Source organism: Bos indicus, chromosome 26 (genome assembly GCF_029378745.1).
Source record: "Bos indicus isolate NIAB-ARS_2022 breed Sahiwal x Tharparkar chromosome 26, NIAB-ARS_B.indTharparkar_mat_pri_1.0, whole genome shotgun sequence".
NCBI classification, from domain to species: domain Eukaryota; kingdom Metazoa; phylum Chordata; class Mammalia; order Artiodactyla; family Bovidae; genus Bos; species Bos indicus.
Genome location: NC_091785.1, coordinates 50945640 through 50969763, shown reverse-complemented (window position 1 = coordinate 50969763; position 24124 = coordinate 50945640). Strand labels below are relative to the sequence as shown.

Below are 24124 nucleotides of genomic sequence, written 5' to 3'. Positions count from 1 at the left end.
GAGGGTGGTGAGCGGGGTTGGAGAGTAGGGGTGAGCAGGGTTGGAGAGTAGGGGTGAGCGGGGTGAGCAGGGTTGGAGAGTAGGGGTGAGGGTGGTGAGCGGGGTTGGAGAGTAGGGGTGAGCAGGGTTGGAGAGTAGGGGTGAGCGGGGTGGTACAGAAGAGAGGTCCCCAGCTTCCTGTCCCTACCAAGCTTCTGCCTCCAGCCTCCAATGCCCCCACCCCCAGCGTGCAGAGTGTTCTCAGGTTTAGCCGAGCTCAGGTCCTGAAAGGAGCCTCCGCCTGTAAACTCCTTCCCTTCCCTGCATGGGTCCCCAGAGCCACGGCTGAGGAGGTGAGGAGTTTAAAGGGAGGGACAGCAGGTTGGGAGGCGGTGTGTGTGCGGTGCTGGGGGACGGAGGCGGACGGGGCAGGTCTGCTCGGGTGACTTGGTTTCCCCCATGGTCCACGTCCTTCTCAGCTCAGGGAGGGCCTTGGTGCCACCCTCCTGGGCCTGCCCTGCTCTCTCTGTTGGGCGTGGCGTTAAGATGGGTGAGGATAAGGCAGCCCCAGGGCTCGTGGCTTGTAGAGCCGATGGCAGGGCTGGGGGGGGTCCCGCGCCAAGCTCCGGCAGTGTGCGGACCCTGTGGAGGGTGGACGGGCGTCTTAAAAGGAGAATCCTGAGCAAAGAGCGGAGCACGCAGTCACATGGGGGCAGCAGACAGTGAACCCGAACCCGCCAGCTGCGTCCGGTTGTCCCGTAAGAGGTCGTCCACGTCCGCCTCGCGCAGGGCCTGTCTGTCCCCCAGGACCCTGAGGACTCAGAGCCCGAGGCACCTGGGGTGCCGTGGGGTCTGGTTAGAGAGGTGCCAGGCCCTGTGTGCACGGGGACGCATACCCGCACACCAAGAGGCCCATGCACACGCACGCAGACACGCACAGTCCACAGCCTGAGGACCCCGTGGGATTGGCTGTAAGGAGGACGCGTCTGAGCCGGTGCCACAGCAGGGGCCTCGCTGACTCTCACCGGCCGTGGCCACGCGGGCACCAGGCCCGCCTGCTTACACAAACGGGCCTGCTGCCAGGATAAGGCGCCCAGGGCAGGCCCATGGCTTCTGGCCCAGGGCCAGGCCTCTGCTGCCCTGCCCAGTGGACGATGCTCTGGTTGGGAGAGACCCTCAGGGAAGCCAGAGCCCTGCATCCACAGACAGGGGAGCCCCTGCGGGGTCTCTGTGTGGCTCTGTGGGGTGTTGCCCACAGGCCCCTAGTCAGTGCTTCCGTTCAGCAGAGCCCACTCCACCAGGCGGGATGGTCTCAGACCCCCCGAAACCCCACTACTGCAGCGGGAGGCGGGATTCAGCTGAAGCAGGTTCCAGCACACCCAGGGAATGTCCTGCCACATGACGATGGACCCTGGGCCCACGGTCACCTCCCTCTGGGACCTGCCCCTCTGGTCCTCCCTGCTCGGGCCCAGGCGGGAGGAGGGACCCTTCCTTGCCTGGATTCGGGGCTCAGGGAAGCCAGGCAGATGCCAGGCAGACTTGGCCCGTGGGTCCAGAGAAGGCCCGAGAGGCCGGGCCACATGCTGGCTGTGCAGGGTCTTCAGGCCACCGGCCCTGCCTGAACTCCTGTCCGCTAGGCTGGAGCTGGGGCTCTTCCCCGAGGGGCAGCTTGGGACCCCGTGGACCCTGAGCCTTGTGCCAAGCAGGCCCCGTCCACACCCAAGGCGACAGGGCTTCATGGTGGAGGCAGATGTTTGTGGGTGGTGGGGTGGGCAGTGAGTGACATGTTAGGAACAGACAAGCCGGTGAGGCTCCGGTGGACGGCTGTGTTCCCTCCGCCTCCAGGCGCCCAGGACCCACCAGGGCTGCGGCAGGCGGGGGCACTTCCGTCCTGCCACCGCCCACGTGGCCGGACCCAGACACCGCGGCCAGCAGTCACTGGCTCCAAATCCTGGGTATAGACCCAGCCTCTGGGCAGGTCCAGAAGGTTCTCCAGAACCCAGCTGGGGCCCGCGCCCCACCCCTCAGCACTGCCTAGCAGGATGCTGCCCGGTGGGCCATGGGCTATGTCTGTGGGTGGGCCTCCCGGGGCAGTTAGAGCGGGGCCCCTGGCAGGCGTGTGGGCAGAGGCTCAGTGTCTGTCCCGGCTGGGAGGAGAGCAGGGGAGGCGGGGGATACAGCCTCCCCGGGCAGCCCCGTGTGGCCACACTGGGTCCCAGATGGGGGTCTCCTGCCACTGGCCGGTCACAGCGAGGTGCTGGCCAGCGGGAGCATCTGTCCCACTGGGGTGGGCCGCGGGCCAGGCTGCCTGGGCCACGGGACCCCTCCACGGGCCATTCTGTGCGTTTCAAATGCTGCCTCTCTGCTGCAGACTCCCCGGCCCAGCCCAGCTCCCGGCCCACAGGCGCCGGGGAGACAGATGTCCCGCTGGTCTTGGGGGCAGTAAGAATACTCCCTCAGGGGAGCTTTGGGACTGGGAGACCCTGCCCCCCAAAGGCCCCTGAAGACCAGGGCCGCCTGCCGCCTGGTGGACGGCTCTGCCTCTCTGCTCCGGCCTTCGCGGGGGCCAGAGTGGGGGTGCTGCCTGCTGGGGGCCAGGGGCCGGGGGGCCAGGACCTTGCTGGGTGGTGCCGGCCCTGAGTTCTCATGCCCACCTGTCGCCCATGTGTCCCCAGGGCAGGTGCCCAGAGTGAAGTTGCTGGGACAAGGGGAGGGGCATCCACACCCCACTACCGGACCCCTAACGGTTTTCCAAAGAGGTCAGTCTGCTCCACACACCCCACCCCACAGAGGGCGGCCTGGTTCGCGCCGACCTGGCGCTGGCGGGAAGGTAGTCACGGCGCTGTATCTTGTGCTCCCTGAGTGTGATGAAATTAAACGTTTTCTCACATGTTCACCAGCAATTTGAATTTTGTCCGCGGTCACAGTGGGGGAAGGACCGTCCAGAGGCTCCTGCTGGAGTCTCCGGCTCATGGGACTCAGCTGATACAGTGAGCTGTGTAAGCAGCGAACACCTGCATCTCCAGCGCAGTGTACGGTCCCCGCCCGCGGTTCCCCCTGGGGCTCCTGCAGCCCGGCCCTCCGTCCTCTCTCACAGGACGGCCTTGGGGAATCAACCTGACGGCAAAGTGCTGTCGTGGGCAGTCCCATGTCCCCGGCGGGGACTTAAAGCCTTTACCACTGACCACACCCACTGTGTGCAGGCATCAGAATCTAGAGCAGGGACAGGACCTCGGCGGGAGCCCCAGGGACAGACCTCCGGGTTCAGAACACACCCAGGGCAGTGCCTCGCATCAGGAGAGGCTGCGGCGAGAGGGGCCAGTTGTCCAGACTTCCTTGCTGGACAGACCACCACCGCAGCCTCCCACGACACCTGAAGGTCACGGCCACAGACTGCGGGGGCCCCGGACCCACGCACTGGGCTCAGCGGGGGCTACTCCATCCCCAGGGCGCTGCGACTGCTACCAGAACGCATCAGGGCTCCGCAGTGGGACAGACGGCGGGCTCGGGGTGGAGGCTTCGGGTCTAAACCCCGCTCTGCCTGCCCTGTTTACTGGGCACCCGTCACAGCTCGGTGTCTTGGGCACAGAGGAGACCCTGGAGGTGTGGGGCATTCGGTGCAGAGAGGCCGTGTGGAGAACCACGTTCTGTGTCTGCCTTGGAGGGTGGTTCGGGGGACGTGAGGTTTCCAGCAGATGCTTTAGGAACCTGCCCTCTGGGAGCATCTGCAGGCTGTGTGCTGGGAGCACCCTTCACTCCGCATAAAGCCGTGGAGATACCCACAGAATTATTTATTCCCTTGCGGTTCCCTCTGCGGCCCTCTCTCTCACCAAATCCAGGCCACGGCGGGTGGGGATGGTGTGGGGAGGCAGCACCCCTCCCCGGGCACTGCCCCCTCGACAGACTCTGAAGGACTGTTTCTAGGGCATGAGCCTCTCTGTCCTTAGTACCAGCTCAGCTAAGGATGTGGGCAGGGGCCAGCTGGGGGCAAGGGCCCCAGGGCCTGCAGAGATGGTTTCTGTGACCCTCCAGTTCAGGAGGTCAGGTGGGTCTGTCTGTAGACCCCACAGACGGGCGTGTGCTGGGACAGGGGCTCTGCAAAGACCTCAAAGCCCGGGGAACAGCTGAGCCATCCAGCAGCCACCTCGCCTGTGGCTGGGACTGGCCTGTTCAAGGGCCACAGGGTCTCCATTCGACCCCGACCTACAGAGCTACCTGACGAACCCAGGCCGAGGGGCAGCTTCTCTGACGGGGCTGCAGGCAAACCGTCTCTAGAGGTGCTTGGCCGGGTTAGTGGCCAGAAGCCCCACAAGACAAAGCCTCCGGCCCGGGGACCCCAGCTGGGGGCTCAGGACTTGGGGCTCCTGACTGAAGGCCCCGAGTCGGTCGTCAGTCACGGCCCCCAGCCCCCACACCACCAGCTCCGGAACAGGCCTGACTGGGCTCTCTGCCCCGAGGCCCCCAGCGCCCCCCTGCAGGGCGCCGACATCCGCACCGACGGCCCACAGCTGCTGTCCTGCGGGGAGGGGGCGGTGAGAACAGCTGCGGGGTCCCCTGCGTCCGGGACCTGGCCCGCGGGGGCCGGGGACCTGGGGGTCTCTCTGCGAACCCCTCGGTGGGGGTGGTGGGGGTCCCACCGTGAGGTGGGGGCTCACCTCGTCTTCTGGCAGAGTGGGGAGCGGCTCGAAGTCATAGAAGTCCAGGTCCTTGCCGTCCTCCTCATAAAAAGCCGCCGCGGCCCGGTCCATGGTCTGCATTCTTGGGCGCGCCGCCGCCAGAGCCGCCGCGTCCTCGCCGACCGAGGTCCGCGCGGCCGGCGCCCCTACCAGCCTGGCCTCGCCGCCCGCGGCCCCGGCTCCCCTGCCGCCGGCTCTGCTTCGGGGCTGGCTCCGCGCGCCGGGCCGGTTCCGCGCGCCGGGCTGGTTCTGCTCGGGGACTGGTTGTGCGCCCCGGGGCTGGCCCTGCGCTCCCGGGCTGGCCCTGCGCTCCGGGGCCGCCTCCGCGCTCCGGGGCCGGCTCCGCGCTCCGGGCCGGCTCCGCGCTCCCGGACTGGCCCTGCGCTCCGGGCCGCCTCCGCGCTCCCGGCCGGCTCCGCGCTCCGGGGCTGGCTCCGCGCTTCGGGGCCGGCTACGCGCGCGGGGCCGCCATGGCAACGCACCCGCGCCCCCCCCACCCGCCCCGCGTTTCCCCCGCGCCCCCGCCCCGCCGCCCCCGGCGCCCCGCCCGCGCGCTGCCGCAGTGTCTCCCGAGCAGGGCAGGGGGTGGGGACACCTGGGCGCCGGACTAGGGCACTCGGAGGGCCGCACTCACTTTGGCGGGCAGCTGGGGGCGCCTGAGCCTCTAGGGGCCTTCTGGGGATTTTGTCCCTCGGGGATGTTGGCCGTTTCCGGGGGCTGTGCTGGGGGCGCTGGAGGTCTGTGCGCGGCGGGCGCCGTTCCGGGGCGGGGCGGGTGTTCCTGCGCGGTGCGTCGCAGGCTCCTGCGGGGTCTGGGCACACGGAGCGGGGGCCGTGGTCCACCCCAAGGAGGCTGGCAAGCGGGTATCCCACCTTCCGCCGGTACCCCTCTCCCGCCCCCACCGGCCGAGGGCGGGGCTGCCGCAGTCCCCGCGGGGGGTGGGTTGGCGGCTGCAGAGGCTCCCGGGGTGGGTGGGGGGAGCCCGGGGAGAGGGGCGCCGGGGGGACGGCTGGAGCGCGGGTCGGGGGGAGACCGGGAGGGGACCCGTGTGAGCAGCTGCGCTCTGGCCCGCCGGCTTCTTCAGTTAGTCCGCGGGTGACACGTAGGACCAGCACTTAGCGCTCCATCCCAACCTGGCCAGCCGACTGTGGAAAGGAAACCGGACCAGACAACCGCTCCTTCAATTTGGCGGCTTCAGGGCTGACCCTTCACCGCCCCTTAGGCTCTGTTGGCCAGTTTCCTCCGCACCAGGGCCAGCCTTGCCCCAAGCTGGGACCTGTGGCTGGGCAAAGAGCAGGACACCCCGACCCCAGCCCAGCAAAGATCCAGGGCTCTCCTCTCCCTGGGGAGTGAAGATCCGCCAACCCCCCCACCCCTGCCCTGCAGAGATTCAGACAGCACAGCACCCTCTTTTCCACAGGAGGGGGCATGGTGGTCTCACCAGCCTATGTGGGCATGGCTGGTTCCCCCCCAGGTGGAACACTGGGTCAGAGCTCCCACAGGAGAGTGGGCACTGCGGCCGGGCTGCCAGCCACACCCTCACAGCCTGGCCAGGCACACAGCAGTCGCTCTGTAAACACTGCTGTGTGAAGAAGTGGACTTGTGGTAAGCCCTGCAGAGTCCCAGGATGCAGGGGACCGATTCCATCCTGGCTCAGGGCTCGGGGCCTCGGGGCCTGTGATGTGACCCCAGGGGGGCACTCAGGTCAGGGGAGAGACCAGGGACAGCGAGGCCTCAGGCTGATGGCCAGGGCTCCGGGCAGCCTCACCTTGTGCAGCGCACCCCTGGCACCTAAAGCAGAAAGGGCTCCGGCTGTTTGGGTGCTGAGAGCTGGGGTCTCAGACTCGGTGTGTTTGGGCTGTGGGTGGGCACTGCCTGATGTCTCAGAAGGAGGAGACCTGCTCCAGGGCTCCAGCTGTGCCCTGGCCTGGACCGTGTCCGCAGAGCTGGGCGCCCTTGCTGCAGGGTCCCTGTGCTGCGTGGCTGGGGGCTGCCCCCTGCCTGTCCAGGGCTGGGGTCAAAGCGCTGCTGAAGCCGGTGTGGGGCCTTGACATTCTGGCTCGCCACCCGGCCTCCGCGCCCTCTGGGGGCCTCAGGCTGTGTGCCGACTCTGTCACCTGGTTCTTGGGTCTCCGGGCTGCCAGGCCCAGGGTCTGGGGACAAAGATCACCCCCTAGCTGAAGGAGCCGCCTCACTGTGGGTGCTGCTGGGCCTAATGGCATTGTCTGCTTTGGGAAGGGGAATCCAGTTTGGGTAAAATATGGAGCACGCGGGCTGTAGATGCTGGCTGAGTCAGCTCTGTGGCAGCGTACAGCTGCTCAGTGGGCATCACCCATCTCCTTGGTCAGGCGGGGACCGGGGCCCTGGGCCAGGTGCCCCCGGCAGGGCCGCACTGCCCTTTCCTCTTCTCCCGGAGGCGTGTGGTCGCCAGCCTTTGTTGTTCAGCGGGGTGACCAGGCGCTGTGCGGGCTGTTCTGCGAGTCTCACTGTGTTACACACTTGCCCGTGCTCGCGGCAGGCTTTGCTCCAGGAGGGGTGTGGCCCGTGTCCTGGCGTGGCGGGTGCTTGTCAGTGTGCTATGTGACCGTGGCGTTGCTCTTGAGAAAGAGGGCTTCCAGATTGGGCCTCTCGGCCTCCCCAGAGCCGATGGGACGGCACAGGGGGGACAAGGACCTCCGGGCAGAACTGGGCCCACGCAGAGTTAATGTCAGCCCCAGACAGGCCCGAGCCCTCACGAGCAGGCTGCAGGAAGGGCCCCTTCGCCCTGGCCGAGGCGTCTCCGGACTCACCTGGTGAGCTAGCCCGCTTCCTGGGGGCCCTTGGTGCCACCAGAATCCTGCAGAGGCTTCCACGGCTGAGGCCACGACCCGGAGGGTCCTGTCTCCTCATCCCTCTGACCCCCCGACTCCCTCTGCTGCATGCCCATCTCCTCCAAGACCCTCCGATAGCCTCCAAGCAGGCCCTGGACTGAGCGCCCTCCCCGGGCGCCCAGCCTCGGGCCTCCCTGGCTCCCTCCAGCTCAGTGACCAGGGGGGCCGTGCTCCACGCGAGGCTTGGCCCTCGTCATGTGTGGACCCCGCCTGTTCTTCAGAGCCTGTCTCTCCTGGCTTCCGAGTGCGGTTCCTCTTGAGTGCAGGGGTAGGGTTGGGAGGGGGCACTGAGAGTGGGTTTTCAAAGCCTTGGCTTCTGTTTTCCCAGAAAGAATCTTGAAAAGCTGTCACACCGCTGGTACATTTGAAATTGACATCCATGGCTTTGAAAAAATAAATGTAAATCATTGCAAAGAATGTAATTTCTGTTGTGGTATAAATATTGACATTTTACAATAAGGCTGTTAGTCATTCCTGTAAATGTACCCAAGAAGCTAAAAACCAAAGTGGTTTTGATACCCACTATCAATCAGTTAGGAAAAAAAAAAATGTAAAGAACCACACAAACATGTTTTTCTTCAATAGTCAGGCATCTCCGCCATGACATTTTCCTGAAACTCATTACGCTCATCTAACTTTGGCCAAATTTTATCCTGCTGTGGTGTATTTTTATGCTTGAAAATTTCTGTAGATTCTCCATAAGACTTTGCAACAAAATGCATGTAAGTTTTGATAAGTTGAATACTTCTTAGATAAAAAATTTTTAAACATTTTTGTTTTCAGTGACTGTAAGACTCATTTTATGGTATCAAAATTCTGACCACACTTCTCCCGAGATAGAGTCGCACACACGAGGACCTAGACGGCCGACCGGCTCTGCTCGGGCAGCCTGAGCTGGGCTGTCGCTCGGTGGCCGTCACTCCGTGCCTGTCGCCTTCTCTCTGTGCTGCTGGCCTCCGTCGGGCGGGTGAGGGCCTGGCGAGCAGGAGGAGGCCCCCTCCACTGCTCTTCCCTGGGGCAGGGCTGGTCCTGATTCCAGCTGCCCCAGGACTCCAGCCCCATGGCACCCTCCTCAGAGGTCTGCGCCCCCCCGCCCCTCAGCGGGGAAGCCCCTCCTGCAGGTTCTGTCTGTGGGGACCTGTGCCCGGCTCCTTCCAGCCCTGTTCCCCGCACGTGGACTCTGTTGGCGTGACCGGTGTGGCGGACCCCGCAGGGACCCGACCGCTTCCCTTCGCTCACGGGTGGCGTATGTCCTTGCAGTCCCACGGCGTGCACCACGCTTCCCAGGAGACGGCACAGCCAGGCTCGGGGGCTCGCACCTCAGGGCACGTGGAGGGTCCTGCCTCCTCAGGGTGCTGCCACGCCCTGCAGCCAAGCACCTTGCCTTCCCAGAGGCTGTGTGCCGGTGCTGGTGGACAGGGTGAGGTCTGTGTCCACAAAGGTCCCCCGTCTAGCTGAGCCAAGTTGGAACATTCCTGATGGGGAGCATTCGAAGACCCCAGATGCGATTTCTCACAGCTGGGGAGCTTGTGGGAGCCTGGGGTCCCCTCATGGATGGAGCCGGCAGGACGCCTGCTAGAGGTGGGCAGACTGACAGGGACCCTGGTCAGAAAACCACATCTCTAACACCCTCTTATGTCCCGAAAGCTGTGCGCTTCTGATGCTGAATCAGCCGTCCCTTTAGCTCTGACCGTAGAAGTCCCCTGCCCCGCCCGCCGCGGGTCTTTGCTGCCCCCGTGAACGTCCAGGGGAAGTCTTGGCCCCAGAGCTCAGAGCTGGGCTGGAGCGCTGGGTGTCCACCTTGGAGCCCCTTGGTTCTGGCGTGGACGCCTGCCCTCACCAGGTGTCGGCAGTGAGCCTGCCTTCTGCTGGGACACAGACGAAGCCGCCAGCATGCTGTGGGGGAGCAGGTCCCGGGCAAGAGGGAGCCACAGCCCGTGGAGGGCACGTCCTGGGGGCGCTGGAGAAGGGGCTGCAGGAAAACTTACGGTCAACGGTAAATCCCGATGTTCGTGGACTGAGGGGCCCCCCGCGATGTATCAGGAGGAACAGCAGCGATGTCCCTCAGCCCCGTCCACCCCTGAGCTCCAATGGCAGCCACCGTCCCGCCTTGCAGAGGCGTCTCCCGCGCTCTTTTCTTCATAGAGTTTCACCACTAAGCATATGTTGTTAAACACATAATTTAGTTTTGCTCATTTCTTTTCTTTTTTGGTAATTTGTATAAGTGGAATCACACTGTGAACATTTTCTTTTTTTGTCTGGATTCTCTCCCTTAGAGTTATTCTGGGAGCAGGAAGCTCATTGTTACTGAATTGTGTTAAGTACATGAAACCACCGCTGATGGACGTCTGGGCCGTCCTAGGTCTGGGGTATCAGCGGGGACACACGCTGCTTGAACTGTGTGAGCAACGTGCACGCATTCTGGCCGGGTCAGCGATGACGCTGAGTCCGTGCACGTGCCCAGCCTCCATCTGCGGGAAAGACTCTGAGCATGCACATGTGTGAGTCTGTGTCCAGTGGTCTGTGGTCAGCCTGGCAGAAGCGCCCGTGGGAAGTCCCCACGCTCTGACTCTGCCCCCCACCCCTCCTTTTCCTCCTGAGCGTCTCAGCGTACTGGCCCCGGAGAGTGGCTCCCGGCCGAGCCGTCCTGGTGGGGTCTGGCTGCAGTCTGCACGCCCCCAGGCCTGAGGGGCAGCAGGTGTCCCAGCCCCCGACGTGGGCACCTCCCTGTAGAGTCAGGCTCCCTTCTCGTCTCTCATTTATGTTTTGTAGTTTTCAGTGGGAGGACTTGCGTCTCTTCTACCCGATTTATCATGAATGTCGATGTATTCTGGTACCGCTGTAAACTGTTATCTTTGTAAAAAGTTTGTTTCCTGTTTAGCGCTGGCCTACAGGGGTCAGATTGGCTCTTGCCCACGGCCTTGTGTCCAGCACTGTGCTAAGTCTACTGAGTATCTGATCGGGACCGACATGGGCTTCCTGTGGTGATCACACTCCCTGGGAGTCAGCTCAGCTTCTCAGTTTCTCATCCTCACCACGCCTTCCACCCTAGGACCGTGGGACCTAGCACAGCATCGAGCAGACTCAGCGAGATGGTCCTCTGGGCTGAGTTCCCAAGGTGAGCAGTTGGGCTTCGCTTCATCACGGTCAAGGATGATTTTGCTGTAGATTTTTATAGGTTAATGAAGTTCGCTTTTATTGCTAATTTGGCAAAGGCTCTTTTTTGTTTGTTTGTTTGTTTAAAAGGGGCTTCCGAGGTGGCCCTAGTGGTAAAGAACCCTCCTGCCAATGCAGGAGATGAAAGAGATGCAGGTTTGATCCCTGGGCCTGGGAGATCCCTGGAGGAGGGCATGGCAACCCACTCCAGTATTCTTAGCTGGAGAATCCCACAGACAGAGGAGCCTGGTGGGCTATAGTCCATGGGGTTGCAAAGAGTCAGACATGACTGAAGCAACTTAACAGACACACTTATTATTATTTTTTTTTTTTTAAAGAAAATCATTTTCGGCTGGGTTGAGTCTTCACTGCAGTGGGTGGGCTTCTCGTTGCAGCATGGGGGCTTGGTTGGCAGCAGGTGGGATCTTAGTTCCCTCACCAGGGGCTGAACCCACGTCCCCTGCATTAGAAGCCAGATTCCTAACCACTAGACCACCAGTGGATTCCTAACCACTAGACCACCAGGCAGTCCCTGCCAAACCTTTTAAAATCACAAACGGATGTTGACTTTTATCGAATGTGTTTTCTGCGTCTGTGAATAAAGGGGGTTTGACTCCCTTTATTCTGTTACTGTGCTCGTGTCTCAGTCAGACTAGCTCTGTGCCTGGCAGCAGACCTACCCGCCTCTGACACACCCTGTCTTGCAGATGTCCTTCATCTCCGTGGCTGATATTTTCTGTGGGGATTTTTGCATTTATTTTCACTGGCCATAAATTTGTTTTTCCCATGATGCCTTTACATCAAGGTTAGATTTTTCACCTCATGAAACAATTGGGATGTGTTTCTTCTTTTTCTATTTTCTGGAAAGTTTTTGTAAAATTCACACGATTTCTTCCTTAAATGTTTAGTGGAATTCTCTGTGAAGCCATACGACCATCTGGACCTGAGGCTTTTCTTTAATGGTAAAGTTTTAAATGATAGATTCAATTCTTTAATGGTTCAGCTGACTCTTTGCGACCGCGTGGATGGCAGCACGCCAGGCCTCCCTGTCCATCACCAGCTCCTGGGGTTTACTCAAACTCATGTCCATTGAGTCAGTGATGCCATCCAACCAACTCATCCTCTGTTCTCCCCTTCTCCTCCTGCCCTCAATCTTTCCCAGCATCAGGGTCTTTCCAAATGAGTCAGCTCTCCGCATCAGGTGGCCAAAATATTGGAGTTTCAGCTTCAACATTAGTCCTTCCAATGAACATCCAGGACTGATCTCCTTTAGGATGGACTGGTTGGATCTCCTTGCAGTCCAAGGCACTCTCAAGAATCTTCTCCAACACCACAGTTCAAAAGCATCAATTCTTTGGCACTCAGCCTTCTTTATGGTCCAACTCTCACATCCACACATGACCACTGGAAAAACCATAGCCTCAACCAGATGGACCTTTGTTGGCAAAGTGTCTCTGCTTTTGAATATGCTGTCTAGTTTGGTCATAATTTTCTTCCAAGGAGTAAGCGTCTTTTAATTTCATGGCTGCAGTCACCATCTGCAGTGATTTTGCTGCCCCCCAAAATAAAGTCTGCCACTGTTTCCACTGTTTCCCCATCTATTTCCCATGAAGTGATGGGACCAGATGCCATGATCTCAGTTTTCTGAATGTTGAGCTTTAAGCCAAGTTTTTCACTCTCCTCTTTCAGTTTCATCAAGAGGCTCTTTAGTTCTTCTTCGCTTTCTGCCATAGGTTTTTGTCATCTGCATATCTGAGGTTATTGATATTTCTCTCAGCAATCTTCATTCCAGCTTGTGCTTCCTTCAGCCCAGCGTTTCTCATGATGTACTCTGCATAGAAGTTAAATAAGCAGGGTGACAATATACAGCCTTGATGTACTCCTTTTCCTATTTGGAACCAGTCTGTTGTTCCATGTCCAGTTCTAACTGTTGCTTCCTGATCTGCATACAGATTTCTCAAGAGGCAGGTCAGGTGGTCTGGTATTCCCATCTCTTTCAGAATTTTCGACAGTTTATTGTGATCCACACAGTCAGAGGCTTTGGCATGGTCAATAAAGCAGAAATATATGTTTTTCTGGAACTCTCTTGCTTTTTCAATGATCCAGCGGATGTTGGCAATTTGATCTCTGGTTCCTCTGCTTTTTCTAAATCCACCTTGTCCATCTGAAAGTTCATGGTTCACATTTTGTTGAAGCCTGGCTTGGACGATTTTGAGCATTACTTTACTAACGTGTGAGACGAGTGCAATTGTGTGGTATTTTGAGCATTCTTTGGCATTGCATTTTTGGGGGATTGGAATGAACACTGACCTTTTCCAGTCCTGTGGCCACTGCTGCGGTTTCCAAGTTTGCTGGCATATTGAGTGCAGCACTTTCACAGCATCATCTTTCAGGATTTGAAGTAGCTCAACTGGAATTCCATCACCTCCACTAGCTTTGTTCATAGTGATGCTTCCTAAGGACCGCTTGGCTTCGCATTCCAAGATATCTGGCTCTAGGTGAGTGATCACACCATCATGGTTATCTGGGTCTTTAAGATCTTTTTTGTACAGTTCTTCTGTGTATTTTTGCCACTGCTTCTTAGTATCTTCTGCTTCATTAGGTCCATACCATTACTGTCCGTTATTGTGCCCATCTTGGCATGAAATGTCCCCTTGGTATCTCTAATTTTATTGAGGAGATCTCTAGTCTTTCCCATTCTATGTCTTCTTCTATTTCTTTGCACTGATTGCTGAGGAAGGCTTTCTTATCTGTACTTGGGAACTATTCTTTGGAACTCTGCATTCAGATGAGTTTATCTTTCCTTTTGTCCTTTGCTTTTCGCTTCTCTTCTTTTCACAGCTATTTGTAAGGCCTCCTCTGACAGTCATTTTGCTTTTTTGCATTTCTTTGCATTTCTTTTTCTTTAATGGTTATACAAGTCTTAAAGCTGTTCCTGCATTTTCATAGGTCAGTCTTGTTAAGCGGTGCTTTCCTAGGGCTTTGTCTGTCTCATCTAGGGTCTCAGACTCACTGGCATGTTGTGTGGATCTCCTCTTTATCTTTCTAGTGTCTCTGGCGTCTGTCATAATGCCTCCCTCAATTCCCGACGTTTGTTGCTTCATTTTGTCTCGATTAGATTTGCCAGGGCAGTGCTGATCAAACTGAGTTTATTAAAGAATGTATATTTAATCAACATTTTTAATCTTCATTATTTCATTTAATTTACTTGGGGGAAGGTTCTAATTACTATTATTTTTCAAAATTCTTGTGATGGATGTGTAACTCACCGATTTTCAACCTTTTCCTATGCTTTTTTAAAAATCGTATTTATTTTGGCTGTTGGGGTCCTTGTTGCTGCCTGGGCTTCCTCTGTTGCAGTGAGTGGGGGCTGCTCTGTGGTTGTGCCAGGGGTTCTCCCTGTGGGGAGGGAGCATGGGCTTGTTTCAGAGCACGGGCTCTAGGGTGCATGGGCTTCCAGAGTTGGGGCTCCAGGCTCTAGAGCGCAGGCTCAGTGGCTGTGGTGCCCGGGCCTATCTTCCCAGACCAGGGAGCAAGCCTGTGTCTCCTGCACTGGCAGGCGGATTCTTTCCCACTGTGCCACCAGGAAGTCGGCTTTTTTCTCTTCTATAATTTATTTAAAGCTATAAGTTTTTTCTAAACACAGTTTTAGCAAGACAAGGTTTAACCTGTTTTGCCTGAGGTCATTACCTATAACATCATGTGAGTTTCGGGCGTGCAGCATGGTTATTTTATATTTGAATGTTGCAAAATGATCACCACAGTAAGTTTATCACCTCACACAGTTACCGCTCTTGGGGAGGACTTTTAAGATCTGACGACACGGCCTTCCCTGACGTGCAGCCTCCTTGACCGCTGAGCGGGCCGCGTCTGTTTCTTGGGGAGGACTTTTAAGATCTGACGACACGGCCTTCCCCGAAGTGCAGCCTCCTTGACCGCCGAGCGGGCCGCGTGTGTGTCTCCGTTGGTGCTGCTGCGGAAAGCAGCCTTCCCCCTGTTGTGACCCCTGCTGCAGGGCCCGGCCCAGGGACATCTGTGCTCCCAGGCTGGGGGCTCGTGAGGGTTCTGACTGTGCCATTGCCAGACAGAGATGGCGTTCTCACCGGGTGGCCAGGCGGATCTTCCTGCTGGTTCACGGGACAGGCCCGGGTGCTGGGGGCCTCCAGCCTGCCTTCCCGCAAGCCCTCCCCACGCTGGGCGCCTGCTGCCCTGACTGAGGGTTGAATGACTGGGACCTGCTGTGCCTCCTTTCAGGCTGTCCATGAGTGGCTCCTGCCGAGGACAGCAGAGGCCTGGCACTCAGGGTTGGGTTCCGCTGCTTCCCTGCTGGCCAGTGGCCAGTGGCCAGTGGCCCGGGGCCTCTCGCTGGCCGGAACCGGGACCCTTCAAGAGTCAGCCTGCCACCCGTGGGTGGGGCATCTTCCCACTCCACCCTCCCATCCCCCCATCCCACCCTGCAGTGCTCTGGATTCTCTGCAGGCTTTCTGCTTCTTTGCCTAAGCCTAACCCCTTTGTATTAATAACAGGAAGGGGGTCCCTTCATCCCACAGGCTCCACGGGCAGGTCCAGCTGAGACTTTCTTCACCTGTAGACTAACACTGATCCATCATAAGCAAATGTTGATCATTAAAAACAAAATTACTCAGTTAAACCCAGTTTAAACAAGACGTTGCCAAGACACGGAGCTTGTTGGCTACTTTCCCCACGCGAGACGCAGAACTGACTTTGTGCCATGAGTCCCCGTGAGCAAGATGCTGGAATTCCACCGTCTTTCCTGGATGGATGCTGATGTCTCACGTTTCTTGAAAAATAGCAGAGGCTCCATTTCATTCACTTCAATGTGGTACATTTCTCAAAAAAAAAAAAAAAATAGTTGAGATTCAGATACATAGTTATGTTTTTCCTCTTTTGTCTATTTCTTCACATACTGAACCCAATGGCCCTCAGGCAGGGTGGGAAGCAGGGCACAGGAATCGCCTGGGGTCTGTCTCCCCTTCGCTCCAAACTCCACCCAAGTTCCTGCCCTTCGGGGCTGCACTGTCTGCTCTCAGCTTCCCCTCCCCAGGGTCTCCGCAGGGCGCGGCTGTGGAGGCTCCCACGCAGCCGGGGACCTGGGCCGGGCTTCCGGGCCATCTCGGGGTCCCCGCCACTGGTCAGTGCTTTCCGCCATCCGGCTCATGGACTGGCTTTTCCCTTTTTCCTGGGGGTTCAGTTCCATCATTTTCACTCAAACCCTGATCGGGTCCTCCCAAGGTGGGGCTCGCTAGGCCTGCTGGCCGGGACCCTCCTCTTGTGATGGGTCTCTGGTGGGGGGTCGCCCCCCCTGCCGGGACCCTCCTCTTGTGATGCGTCTCTGGTGGGGGGCCGCCCCCCCTGCCAGGACCCTCCTCTTGTGATGCGTCTCTGGTGGGGGGCCGCCCCCCACCCCCGGAACCCGAGGCCCGACACTTCCTGTGCAGGATGTTTTCTGGCAGCTCGTGGAGAGAATTCCACATGTTAGTGAACATTCCAGAAGGTGCACCTTTCAGGCATTTGTACTCACTGCCTCAGTTTCTGGAGCCTTTGTAGGAAACGAGAGGATTGCTTCTTGCCTGTCGGCTTCATCCCAGGAGTTCCGTCCGAGGCCTTGAAGAAGTCCTCACTTGGAAATCCCCACCCATCCATCGATGCCACTTCCCTGGTCCAGGAGGCTCCCTGTGACACCCTCCTGCGAACGTGGCCCCCAGGCCCCTCTCCTGCCCCCCGGGTTCCCAGACCATGCGGAGATCACTGGGGTCCCAGAGCCCCCCACCCGCTCTGGAGCTCTGAGGACATGGACCAAGCAGGAAAGAGCCATGGACCGTGGGCCGCAGACAGTGAGCCGAGCCTGCCGTGGGCTTGCCATGTGAAGACAGAGGGTCTCTGGTGGATCGACCACCCCGGCCCCGCAGGTGGGGCCACGCAAGCGTGCTGTCTGAGCTGACGCCCCGGGGCCTCCGGGAGAGTGGGTGGCAGATGCTGTGTGATGCAGGAAGTCGCTTGACTTCTCTGAGCCTGCTCCCTGGGCTTGATGCAGGCATTTGACAGGTGACGCGTGAAGGGCTCCTGGCCCACGTGTTGGGTTTGGCAGAGCAGGGTGGACAGGCGGGGCGTGGAGTCTGTGGATGGAGACGGGGTGGGCCCTGGAGGAGGTGGGAAGCGGTCCCGTGTGAACCCTGGGGGCGCACTTCCTCCAGTGGGTCCTGGGTGGAGGCAGGGGAGGACGAAGGGAGGAAAGGAAGTCCCTGACCCATCCTGAGGGCGGGGTGGGAGGGCCATTGTCCTCTGTGAACCCCATGTCTCCTGCACGCGCAGGGGTTGCTGGGGCCCCGAGCTGAGGGGCTGGAAGGGGCTGCACACCCTCGTGGACCCCTTCCTCCCCCAAGGCGCCCCCCTGCCCTTTGTAAACTGTGGAGTGCAGTGCACACTTCTGGCCCCTGACCAGCCATGGGCTGCCTCTGCTCTGCAGGTTGATTCTGGCGTGTCCGTCCATACTGTATCCGCTGAGCCTGGCTTGGGTCATCTCTCTGTCAGTTCTGGGTGGTTCTGTCTCTGTCGGGTCCGGGTGGTTCTGTCTCTGTCGGCTCCGGCCACTCTCTGGGGAGGCCCTGGTGGATGACGGCGTGGACTGTCCTCTGAGCTGCGTGTCAGCAAGGCTTCCCCGACACCCACAATGGGGGCCCCGGGGCCCACCACCAACACCGATTCTGGCTCCCTTTAAGATTTTGGTGCTAGTCATCATGAATTTTTCCATCTTTTTTTCTTTTTGAAACATTGTATCACAATCTTACTCGTCTTGATTACTGAGTTTGGGCGCCTCTGAAATCTTGCACTGAGCATCTGCTCACCCAGGCCCCCAGGAGCTGGCTGCTCTGGCCTGTGCTCCTCACTGGCCCCACCCTCTCGGCCCCCCATCTTGCCCCCGGGGCTCTGGGCTCCTGGCCCCACTGGCCCCTCAAGCCCTGTGCCCTCTGCTTGGTCCCCAGGCCTCCCCACCCCCTGCTGACGTTCCCGCGTGCTCCCCGGAGGAGGTCTCGGCATCTGACCAGCCATGCAGGTCCTCCTGCCTTTGCAGGCCCCCAGTGCTCGTCCAGGATCCAGCGGTGACCGTGTAGACAGGCCACACGGAGCCCACTGCTCCGCAGCCGAGTCCCAGCCACACCGGGCCTCCTGTGGGTGTGAGCAGGGCCTCCACGCCCGTGTGTACGGACCTTGGCCCGGGCTGTCTGGTGTAGCAGCTGTGGGTGCAGCTGCCTCTCAGCAACATGGCCGCCCACGTGTGGCCTTTCTGCACCCCCGGCCTCCCCGTGCCCCCGGGCTGTGCCGTCCTCCCCGCGCTGGCGTGAGCATCCATGTCCTCTCACCACCTCCTATCCCAGCTTCTGGGGCCACAGACCTGGCCTCTGGCAAGCGCCCTTCCCCAGCCTGCAGACCCCAGATCACTCTCAGCAAGTGGATCCGACAGGCCACTTTACATCCCCAGGCACCTGATGATTGCTCGCGGGGAAAGCTGCTGCTGAAGCCTCAGCCCAGAGAAGAACCAGGTGTGCAAGCTGGGTGCGGCCAGCAGGCCGGGGGCTGAAGCCTCGGCCCAGAGAAAAACCAGGCGTGCAGGCTGGGTGCGGCCAGCAGGCTGGGGGGTGAAGCCTCAGCCCAGAGAAGAACCGGGTGTGCAGGCTGGGTGCGGCCAGCAGGCTGGGGGCTGAAGCCTCAGCCCAGAGAAGAACCGGGTGTGCAGGCTGGGTGTGGCCAGCAGGCCAGGGCGCACCGGCACCGCCTGGCCGGGACTCAGGTGGGTCTTGGCCGGTTGGCCCACGTCCGGCTGCTGGAGTCCCTGAGCCCCGAGGCCCGCCAGTGTCCCCTCCCCGCCCGGAACCCCGAAGGTCTGGGGCCAGTGGCGGGGCTGCAGGGCTCCGGGTTCTCTCCAGGTGCTGTTGCCCGCTTCCCGCAGCTGGCTGTGCCCTGCCCAGAGCCCCGGGTCCTGGGGGCGCCTGGCCTGGCAGAGGACAGGCCTCCCGAAGCTGCGGTCCCTGCCGCTGCCCCCGCTGCCCCACTGGAGCCTGGTGCGATGGCCCAGCCTGACGGCTGCCGTTGCAGACTCGACCCAGGCCCCATGACCCGACCCCCGAGGCCACTCCTGGGCTCCCCTGCCACCCAACAGCTGGCACTCTGTCCTCTGAGCTGACTCTGTCCCAGGCTGGGGGTCCTGGGGCCCGAGACCCCCCTTGACAGTCTGTCTCATAGAGCCTGGCAGCCCATATCCCAGCCCCGCCCCTCCTGTGGGCCTGGCTGTGCCGACGCCAGCAGACCCCCAGGGGCTCCCCGGCCTGGAACGTTCAGGGGTGGCTCAGGGGCTTCTGGAGAAGTCGGAGGGTCAGCAGGGATCTCTTACTGAGCGCCAGCACTCCCTGCAGATGGCAGGGCTGGCCATGCCTGAGGGTGAATGCTTCCCAGGCCCCCGGCAGCTGGCTCCCCAACAGCGGACACCCGGGACGGACCTTCACGCTGGGGATGGACCTTGATGGGGCTGGACTGCGATGCTGGGGAGAGGGCGGCTGAGGCACCCTGAGGCCCCAGCCGGCTGACGCTGTCAGAGCTGCCCCGAGGGGCAGTTAGACAGCGGCCAGGCCAGGGCAAGGGTGCTGCACACGCCCTCTGTGACAGGCATGTACTTGCACACACACTCCCACGTACACACGTGTACTCTTCTGCACTCACATGTACAACACAGATACCCCCCATGTATACAGTCACACGATTCACACACATGCACACGCATGCACTCACAAGCGCACACACATCACTCACGCATCTGCACACGTTCACTATTGTGCTCTCACGCATACACTACACACTCAGACATGCACACACCCACCCAACTCTCAACAGCACATTCAGAAGCATGTGTTCTCACAATGTACACACACGTGACAGACTTACATGTGACATGCACAGACTCACATGTGTGCACACACCAGTTCGAATAGACAATGCACAGATGCACTCAGCACACGGCCACACACGTGCATGCTCTCGCACGCGTGCAGGAGGCACACTGGCTCCACCCCGCCTGTATGCCCTCACACAGCACTAAGTGGCAACCCAGGGTTAGCCCTCAGACAGCAGTCTGCAGCTTTGACCTCCGACCTCTCATCCTCTGGGGGGATCGTCCATGTGGGGTGCCCCCGGATGTGGTCATGTCATGGATTTTTATTCCTGGAGAACATCACTGTGGACTGTGTCACCACACTGCCCAGTGGGCTCAGGAGGCTGGCGCAGCCCCGGGACCCACGAGGTTCACTGGCTCCCATCCAGTCTCTTTGGTCTCAGGGATGAGCCGCTCTCAGCTCTGCCAGGGGCGGCGGGGCAGGAGGGCGGGGGACGCCTTCTGGAGAGGCTGGGGGCAGCCTCATGGCTCCCTGGCCTGCCCTGAGCTGGGCACCGAGGGGCCTGCCCCTCAAGGGACAGAGAGGCTCGCAGATCTCTGAACCAGCCTCACAAAGCGCCGAGGGCGGCACAGAGCTTCGTCCACAGCTCTGCGTCCACAGTGAGTGCTCAGTGCTGCCCCGGGGCGCTGGTCATGGGGGCGCGGGCAGGCAGCAGGCTGGGGGGTGGAGACGAGAGCCACCCCGCAGCGGTCACTGGTAGCTTGTCTGGTTGTCTTGTGAGGATGCAGTACTGGACACCAGGGTCCATTACAAGGTCACTGTTAGGCTTACAAGAGCCCCGGGAATCGAGGATCCTGTGCTGAGATACTGGGCAACGTGCCTGGGACCCTGGGCACGCCCGCCCCCCACCCTGGCAGGTGTGGGGAAAGATCTGGAAAGATCTGGCCCTCCTGAGCCCCCCGCCCCCACGCAGAAGCTGACAAGGCCTGGTGATGAGGCTGCGCAGGGCAAAGAAAGCCTGGCGCTCGCGGGGCTGGGAAACACGCGTGTGCGTGGCTGTGCAGGAAGGTGTGCACGTGGGCGGTGTGTGTGACGTGTGCTGCGTGCAGTGCCTGTGACACGCACACCGCGTGTGTGCCCACGGTGTACCATGCACGCGTGTGCACTTTGTGGCAGTGTACACGTGTGGCACGTGCACCAACACACGTGTGGGTGTGGGTGCACACGTGCACAGACCCGGGGGAGGGAGTCCAGGCTGCACAGGCCACACCCTCTCCCCTCGGGCTGCCTGGGCTTCTGCCTCTGCAGGGACCCAGAGCCCCTCCTGTGGGACACGCAGCTGCCATCACAGACGGACTTCGGTCATTGACGCGTGTCCTCTGAGTCGGGGCTTTGCGCCCACATATTCATGGAAATGCTAGACCCTCTCTCTTTGTGGCAGGGACTTTATTGTTCCCAAACGCCATGGTGGGCAGGCCCCGGTCCCAACGGCGCCCGGCCTCAGAAGCCGAGTGGACATTAGAGGATGTGTGGCGGGAGTTTCCAGGGCACTGACCCCCCAGAGACCCTGCCGGCCCTGGGGGAGGCTGAGGGTCCCCGGAATGAGGCAGCTACCTGGGGGCCTGTGATGCTCTCCAGCCTAGAGTGAACAGAGAGCCGGCCTGAGCCGAGAAGTGGGCTGAGTCCTCTGATGCTCCAGACCGACAGGCAGGCTGCCCGCCTCTAAGAACAAACCTTAACAGAACGCACACGTTGGACACTGGGAGACGGTGGTGGTGCCTCCTGCCGCGGCCAGGGCCATCGAGGCAGCAGGGATCAGATGGGTGCACGCGGGCACGCAGGGCGGGTCCTCCACCTGGCTGCCGGGGACGGGGCGCTGTGGGTTTGAAGCAGATGACTGTGGGCAGGTCTTGCCCCTGAGCGTGGGCTCCGTGGAGGCAGCTGTGTCCCAGAGCACCTTCCCCCTCACGTCCTCCCTGGGCAGGGGTGAGTGGGGGTCTGCTGAGGCTGGGTTGAGAGACGACCCCCACCCATCCAGGGGCAGAGGGCTCTGCTTTGGGGTAGTCCCGGCCGCTACACCGTTGTCTCGTTCCTCCAGGGCCCCGTGCGGATGTTGCCTGTGCTGTCTGAGCCGAAGGGGGCGGCATCCCGCACATCGCCCTTGAGCAGCCCGTTCTGGCCAGGGCCACCAAAGGGCAGCGACTGTGTCCGGCGGAGCATCTCCAGGCGCGCCGGGCCGCGGGCCGCCTCCCTGCCAGGCCGTGGCGGACAGCTGTAGAGCACGGGGCTGGGGGCACTGCCCTCGGGCTGGCTGACCAGGGGGAAGGGGTCGCCCTGGGCACAGCAGGCCAGCGCGTGAGGGCCCACGGGGCCCTCGAGCGAGCTGGGTGGGCTTTCCGAGCGCGAGCTGTGCGGGCTGCCGTCCAGGCTGGACGGGATGTGGTAGGCGTACTCCTGCTCAGCCGCGGCTGCCCGGTGCCGGCTGAAGTAGTGCGGCTTAGTTCTGCCCTGGACGCACGTGTGCAGGTGTGTGTCGTGCTCGAAGGCGTCCCCCTCGTGCACGTGGGCCGCATCCTCCATGAGCTGCTCGCAGTGCATCTGGGCACAGCAGGGCGTGGCTGGCGACAGGCAGCTGACATGGCCTTGGGTGGCCTGCAGGTTGGTCATCTTGCAGTGGCTGGCGGATGGGTGGCCGAAGCCCAACGCCTTACTGGGACACGGCGAGTCCTGCAGGCAGGCCACCTGGCCCAGCGCGTCCCCGTTGGCGTCGAGGGCAGGGCGGGTGCTGAGCTTCGCAGGGTGGGGGTCCCGGCGGGTGGGGCAGCAAGACCACCAGCAGTGCCACACGTCGTCGCGCTTGGCACAGTGGTGGATGAGCACGAAGAGCCCCAGGGTCACGCAGAAGGCGCCGTACAGGCAGCTGAAGACCATGTCCAGGACGTGGCCCTGGGACACGGCCAGCGCCCCGAAGGTCCACGTGGCCACGAACAGGAAGAGCGTGAAGGCGGCGGCCCGCAGCTGGGCCTTGAACGAGTGCTCGTTCTGCAGCAGCGAGGCGGCCAGGCCGTCGGGGGCGGGCGGTGTGCCCCCCGGGGCCCCAGGGCCACCCTCGGGGCCCGCCAGCCGCTGCTGCTCCTCCGTCCGCTCCCTGAGCTCGTACCTGCGCTCCGGGTGGCGCCGGAGCTGGACATAGGTGCCAAGGAAGTACACGCAGGTGACCAGGGCAATGAAGGCCACCGGCCCATAGAAGGCACCCAGGCTGGGCTCCCAGGCCATCCAGCAGCTGCGGGGGAGAGGGGGGTCAGCAAGGGGTCGCTCCGGGCAGCCTGCTGGGTCGAGTAGGCCTCACTGCCTCCCTGTGGTCACGTGATAAGGAGACACCTGACCCGAGACAGCATGGCTGGGCTGGGGGGGGAGGGGTGCAGGCAGGACAGAGCGGGGCCCCAGGGAGGGCCCAGGAGGCGCTGGGCCCGGAGAGCAGGACCTGGGGCTTTGCCCCCCAGGGCAGCTGTGGGAGGAGCACGGGGTCGGGGGTAGGGGGGGCGTGCTGGCCCCCAGGAGGCTCTGCTGAGAAGGGCGGAGGGACCGCTGGGGCAGCCCAGGGGACCAGCCCCACAGCCTTCGACCCACAGAGGTCACCGCAGGGTGGAGCTGAAGGCGGCCCCACAGTGCAGGGCCATCAAGGTGAAGGGCCCCACCCTGCCCGCCGGCCAGAGGGGCCTCAGGCGGGCCGGGGCGCTGGAGGGGGCGGGAGTGAGGGAGGGGGCAGATAGCCGGCGCGGAGGACGCCTCTGTCGGCCCTCTGGGCCCCCGCACGAGGCTGGGGCTGCTCAGCCGTCCTGGGCCATCCTTCGCGCCCCACCAGGCCCTCCCTGTGCGGCCAAACCAGTCGTACGTAGGTGTGGGGGCGTGGGGGCGCCCGAGCAGGGGGGAAGCGGCTCTGGGCCCCTGGGAAGCGCGGGGGATTGGGGGTGCCCGGTACTCACTACGCCGCATCCTCGGCCTCCATCCCGTAGTTCCTGATGTTCGTGGCGGCCGTGACACCGCAGATGACCAGAGGGGCCCCGCCGCCGACGAGGTAGAACCTGCGGAGGAAGAGGCGCTCACTGCACCCCAGGGCAGCCCCGCAGCCCCGCTCCCTGTGCCGCCCGCGGGCAAGGCAGGGGGAGGCCCTGCTGTCCGCTGCCCATGCGGCGGCAGCAGCCCGACCTGACTGAAGAGGGCTGCTGGTGTCCGGCTGGACCTAGCCTCCCCCGCGCCCCAGCCCCTACATCCCCACCCCACGTTCCCCATGTCCCCTCCCCTACGCCCCTCCCCCACGTCCCCCGTGTCCCCTCCCCACGCCCCTCCCCCACATTCCCCATGCCCCCACGCTCCTCCCCCACCCCATGCCCCTCCCCCATGTCCCCCACGCCCCTCCCCACGCCCCTCCCTCATGTCCCTCCCCCACTCCATGCCCCTCCCCATGTCCCCCATGTCCCCTCTCCGTGCCCCCGCTGCTCCCACACGCCCCGTCCACGTGTCCTCCCCTCGCCTC

General features: G+C 61.6%; 2 protein-coding genes across 8 annotated transcripts in view; both read right to left on the bottom strand.

Annotated features, from left to right (window-relative positions):
* KNDC1 (kinase non-catalytic C-lobe domain containing 1) overlaps positions 1 to 4984 on the bottom strand; it is a 53432-nt gene extending 48448 nt beyond the window's left edge. For all 6 annotated transcript variants that reach the window (XM_070781161.1, XM_070781162.1, XM_070781164.1 and 3 more), the window contains exon 1: positions 4635 to 4984. In XM_070781161.1, coding sequence (XP_070637262.1) covers positions 4635 to 4736 — 102 coding nt within the window. In that variant the 5' untranslated portion in view covers positions 4737 to 4984. The remainder of the gene's footprint in view (positions 1 to 4634) is intronic.
* Positions 4985 to 21014: 16030 nt separating this feature from the next.
* The window catches only part of ADGRA1 (adhesion G protein-coupled receptor A1), a 35923-nt gene continuing 32813 nt past the window's right edge, over positions 21015 to 24124 (bottom strand). For both annotated transcript variants that reach the window (XM_070781160.1, XM_019953220.2), the window contains exons 6-7: positions 23574 to 23672; positions 21015 to 22870 (exon numbers count right to left, since the gene is read on the bottom strand). In XM_070781160.1, the coding sequence (XP_070637261.1) occupies positions 21661 to 22870; positions 23574 to 23672 (1309 nt within the window). In that variant the 3' untranslated portion in view covers positions 21015 to 21660. The remainder of the gene's footprint in view (positions 22871 to 23573; positions 23673 to 24124) is intronic.